Source organism: Poecilia reticulata, linkage group LG4, assembly GCF_000633615.1.
Source record: "Poecilia reticulata strain Guanapo linkage group LG4, Guppy_female_1.0+MT, whole genome shotgun sequence".
In the NCBI taxonomy this organism is placed as follows: domain Eukaryota; kingdom Metazoa; phylum Chordata; class Actinopteri; order Cyprinodontiformes; family Poeciliidae; genus Poecilia; species Poecilia reticulata.
In genome coordinates, this window is record NC_024334.1 from 14,302,250 (window position 1) to 14,307,009 (window position 4,760).

Here is a 4,760-nt window from a genome sequence, read left to right on the forward strand (position 1 = left end):
TATATTTCTTCAAATACGTCAAATATGAATATCCAAAAATATTTAAGTTTAACATGATCTCATATTTTATTCAGCATGATCACATAAAATGTCTTCCTTTACTAAGAGCTTGTGGAGATAAAAGTCCTTCTTTGAAGTCTGAGAGGCTGCAGATGCTCCAAGCGGCCGTCGGTCCTGGATGCTCGCTGCTGCAGCGCCTGGACTCAAACCTGAGGCCCCAGTCTTGACTTGAACACAGTTTGTTATGTTTCAGAGCAGCAGGTGGTCTCCATTAGGGGGCCATGTCAGCGTTTGGAGGAGCACACCAATCAATGACATATATCTTCTCTAAACTCACAGGTTCTTCAAAAGCAGCTCCCATAAACCGGAACGCTAACAGACAGCTGCTGAATGGCCTCCTGTTTGTTATAAACGAGACTTTGAGCATCAGCTGTGTCTCTTTTGTTGGTGTGTGGAGTTCACCTCCTTTGTTTCACTTTGGATCTGTTTTCAGTTCTAAAGCTGCCAATTATTCTTGTACTTGTACATTTTAGCATGAAAAAGATGAGAACCAACCAGGGGTGTTCAGTCAAGAATGATAAGATTGAAAAATGCGCTTCTGCTTTATGAAAACCTAACATTTGTTAATCATCATCAGTTCCAGCCAGATGTGATCACTTTAATCTGTATTTCAGAACCATTATCAAGTCTCACTCTAGCCGGTTAATGTGTGGTTTGGTTCTAGCCAATGGCAGTGTGTTCCTCACTCTTCAATGAGAAAGTGGGAGCCTGAGCACACAGGCACTTTGGTCGATGCTCAGATGATGTCATATTGTACTCTCATTCAGCTAATATCTCTGAAATTTCTCGGTTGATCTGTTTATTGCTGGTTGCTTCGTCCAGTTGACGCTGTATGCGCTCCACAAGTACCGCCTTTGTTCATCTCGTGACAGAAATCCACAGACCAATCAATGAATCCTGTTTACTGCCAATAAAATTGCTTGCATGCAATACCTGGTCAGGTCCGGCTGTGATGGTTCCAAAACTGCGCAGAACCTGCAAATGGAGTACCCTGCTGACTGGGGAAGACCCAGTTAAAGCCTTGTCATTAGAGAAAGGGCTGACTGGTTTGTTGCATATTTTTGCAGCATGTGGGACTGCAGAGTGAAGAGAAACGCTACCATTTTTAACAGTCTGTGAGACAAATATCAGTATTTAGTGTGGATTTAGAGCCCTGTTTCGCCGGTGCCGAGGCCTTATGCCATGCCGTTGTGTTTCCAGCTGAGAACCTCCCCTGCTGAGAAACATGCTGAAACAACAACTCCAGAAAAAGTTGGCACCTCCTTCAGAAATTCATTTAGAAAAACTGTTCTCTGAGCATGGGGACTGGGATTGATTTCACCTTTGTCATCCCAATAACATATTATCAACATATTCTCAGTGCCTCTGTCCTTCAGAGACAGTCTCTGTGGTATATTTAGCTGTTTCCAGAGGTAGATGGAGGATTTTCACAGTGCTCTGTCTTTGAGTCTGAATTGTGTGCTGAAGGTCAGTGCTCTTCACACCCTATAGAACACGACCTGCGTCTTAACAGATGAAGAATCACTCCATTTACTCTCTAAGACTGTCCGTTCAGCCACTTTAGGAGAAATCAATGTTCTTCAGTCCCATCGAGAGAAACACTCTGCAGTTTGTGCCATTCTGACCTACAAATGACTACTCTTCTACCCCCAAAGACTTATCTACGTATCTGTACTGTATGGAGAGAAGACTTTTACGGCCAATAGCTCACATGGTGCAGACAGCAAAGAGGGCAGAGGTCACATGAGTGAAAAACAGTTCTTCACAAGTTGTTGTTTTCAGTCGACATAATGTGTCAGACAATTTACACAAAACCATGACAGAAAATGGCCATTGGAATGAATTAGAAAAAGACACGTGCTCAGGAGAGGCAGCTTTCTGTTGACTGTTGATGATCATTTGTATGTCACTGCTAGGTGAGACCCACCTCATCTAGCAGTGACTTGTTTATTTTAAATGAGATGTGCGGCCCTGAAAATCCTTCAAATAGGTTTCTGTCTTGGAACGAAAGGAACGAGCTTCAAAAATATAAATATCTTATATCATAAGCCTGTTAGCAAATAATGACATGACAAATTAAAATGAGCTTGATCATTTCCATTCTGGTGGTCAAAATTCTTTGAAGGGACATGTTGTTTTCAGAGGCATCATAAACCATTTTCTTTATGGTTTCAGCTGTGTTCAAATCAACAATATTATCGTTTATAGCAATAATTTTCGGTGACATTTTATTGTCCTGCAAAATGTATGATGCTGACAGGGCTACGCTATCTGAAACCTGCACATATTTCAGCCTAAATATTTAACGTTAATTTTATCCAAATTATCCTATCGTAGAATCCACCATGATTAGAGGCCCATCCAGCCCCGGGTCTGAAACGTCCCAGCTCGCTGTGTGGAACCTGCCTGTAGTTTTTGGGAAAGCCCTGTGCTGGTGGGAAGCCCATCCTATAACTGAAGGTTCTTCATGGAAGTAGCTGCTGGACTTAGTTGGCAATTTGAGGCTCTTTTTAGAGCAGCTGCAAGTTCTTGGCGGTTTGATGAAGAGCTGATTTGAGTGTTATCTTGCTAGCAGCAGCATCCTTTCTTGTGAAGCTCTTTCAACGCACATCAGCAGCACGTTTCCTCTGAAGTGAACACGGTTGACAAAAGAACAATTTCTAGCACCTTCGTCTGCTCTGCTAATTAACCATTGTTAATACTTTCCCTTGAGCTAGCAGCTAAAAACATTGAAATGAAGCCTTCAGGTCATTTTGTGAGATGGCTAATGTTTCACATGGTTAGGAGTTGGAGTTTGGATTTGGAAATAAAATCACAGCCAAGTTGACAGCAGTTTAGTTGCAATTTGCCATTTATTTTAGTGTCACTTTTTATTGGTGATGAAAACCCAGAAGAACAGAGTTTTGTTCATGTTAGAACACAAAAGGAACATGTTCACAAATAGATATTTTACTGTACTGTTGTTGGCTCTGGTTTAATCAAATACAAATTGTAAGAAATGCTACTAAATAATTTATGCCAGCAACTTTTGCTACATTCTATATCCTTGGCAGCCATGCTGGAAACTAAACTCAGAGCTGCTTGGCAATTTTGATCTTTCTGAGGCGTAATTCCAACGTCCGTGGGATGCTTTTGTTGTTTTACCAACTGCAAATTCAGAATAGCCAACTGACAAATACGATGAGTTTTATGATTCTGTTCATTTTCAATAACTTTTATTAACTTTGCACTTGATTCCCTTTAATCTTATTATTCTTCATAACAATGTAGAATCAATGAAAAACATCACCAATAAAAACAAGGAAACAGCTAAATCTCTTCTCAAACTTCTTTATTTGTATGTAACCACAAAAGAATTTCTTCATCGCAGTATCCAAAGCTTTTTGTTGGTTTTTCTTTTGTAATCTGATCAATTGTTGTTGTTTTTTTGTTTTTTTTCTTTGTCTCTACAGAAATTTACTTTACAGCCTTCCAGGAAAAACTCCCCAGTTCTCCATCCTCAGGTTCTCCCCGGATGTGGTTCTGCACTGCAGCGTGACGAGCAAAGTGGCCAAGCACTACGTTCTAAACAAAGACACCTTCTGCCACAGCGCCAAGAACCAGTCCCTGTCTCTGATCCTCAGGGCGCTGCGCTCAGCCGAGAGGCTGGTTGGCTTCGGGTTGGACCTGTTCCAGAATTACCCAGGCGCCACCAAATGATTCTGATGCAGATATAAAGAGCACCTCCTCTAACAATGTCAAAAATCACTCTGAGGTTCAAGAAAGAATGAAATTTGCAGTTTCACCTACTTTTTTTAATCCAAATCGTGCAAAAACAGATTAAAAAAATGTATGAATGTATCAGATCTAACTTGTTGCACACCTGCTATTTGATATGCAAATGATACAGAAAAGTGGGTCTGCTTAAATTGCACTAATCTGTCTTCCAACGAGTTTGAACCAAAAGGTGAATGGCTATATGTTACTTTACCTGATTTTCCTCTTAACACTTGCTCCACATGATGTGGAAGTTTCTTTCCTTTTCACTAAACAAATTCCAGCACTAAATTTAAAAAGAAAATGAAAGTAGCACTTCAGAATCAATGTGAGGTATAAAAGAAAACCAAATTTTAGTGTTTAAAAGCAAAGAAAATGGAAGAGTATTTGAGTTCCTCTTTAAAGTGTAGCCTTGGTGAATTAACAGAATATATTTAACACTTTCAACCCATTGAGCACTGAAGTGTGTTAGGCTGTTCACCAATAAAACACCAAGAAGTCACTTTGTTTCTGAAGGAATCGTTGCTTTAGGAAATCCCAACTTTCTCCAGATGGATGATGGTCTGTCTGCATTTGAAGTGAAATAAAAATCAGGTTGGAAAATAAATCTTTTTTTTTTTTTTTCAAAAATCTACCAATCTGTTAATGCGAAGAACAAAAGCCATCCTAGTAAAGTAAAGATCACTGTGAGCTAATTCATATTTATTGTCAATATAGTTATTTTAACCTCAACCACAGTACGTGATTTTTTTTTGTGTTATTTGATCATCAGAAATCCTATAAAAAGGATTTTCCAGATTTTATTTAAAAAAAATTAACAGGCCTTTACGTTTGTTGTAGTTAGGCGTGATTTTTTGCTAGTTTTTGTACAAACCATTTAATAAAATAACTTAATGCTATGAAAAGAATAATATATATTTTAACGTATTTGTAGTACAGTTTCA

At 39.2% G+C, this 4,760-nt stretch overlaps 1 protein-coding gene across 2 annotated transcripts in view; it reads left to right on the top strand.

The window, feature by feature from the left end:
- The window catches only part of naaladl2 (N-acetylated alpha-linked acidic dipeptidase like 2), a 415,941-nt gene extending 411,831 nt beyond the window's left edge, over positions 1-4,110 (top strand). For both annotated transcript variants that reach the window (XM_017304561.1, XM_008407820.2), the window contains one exon: positions 3,513-4,110. In XM_017304561.1, the coding sequence (XP_017160050.1) occupies positions 3,513-3,759 (247 nt within the window). In that variant the 3' untranslated portion in view covers positions 3,760-4,110. The remainder of the gene's footprint in view (positions 1-3,512) is intronic.
- The last annotated feature ends 650 nt before the right edge of the window (positions 4,111-4,760 follow it).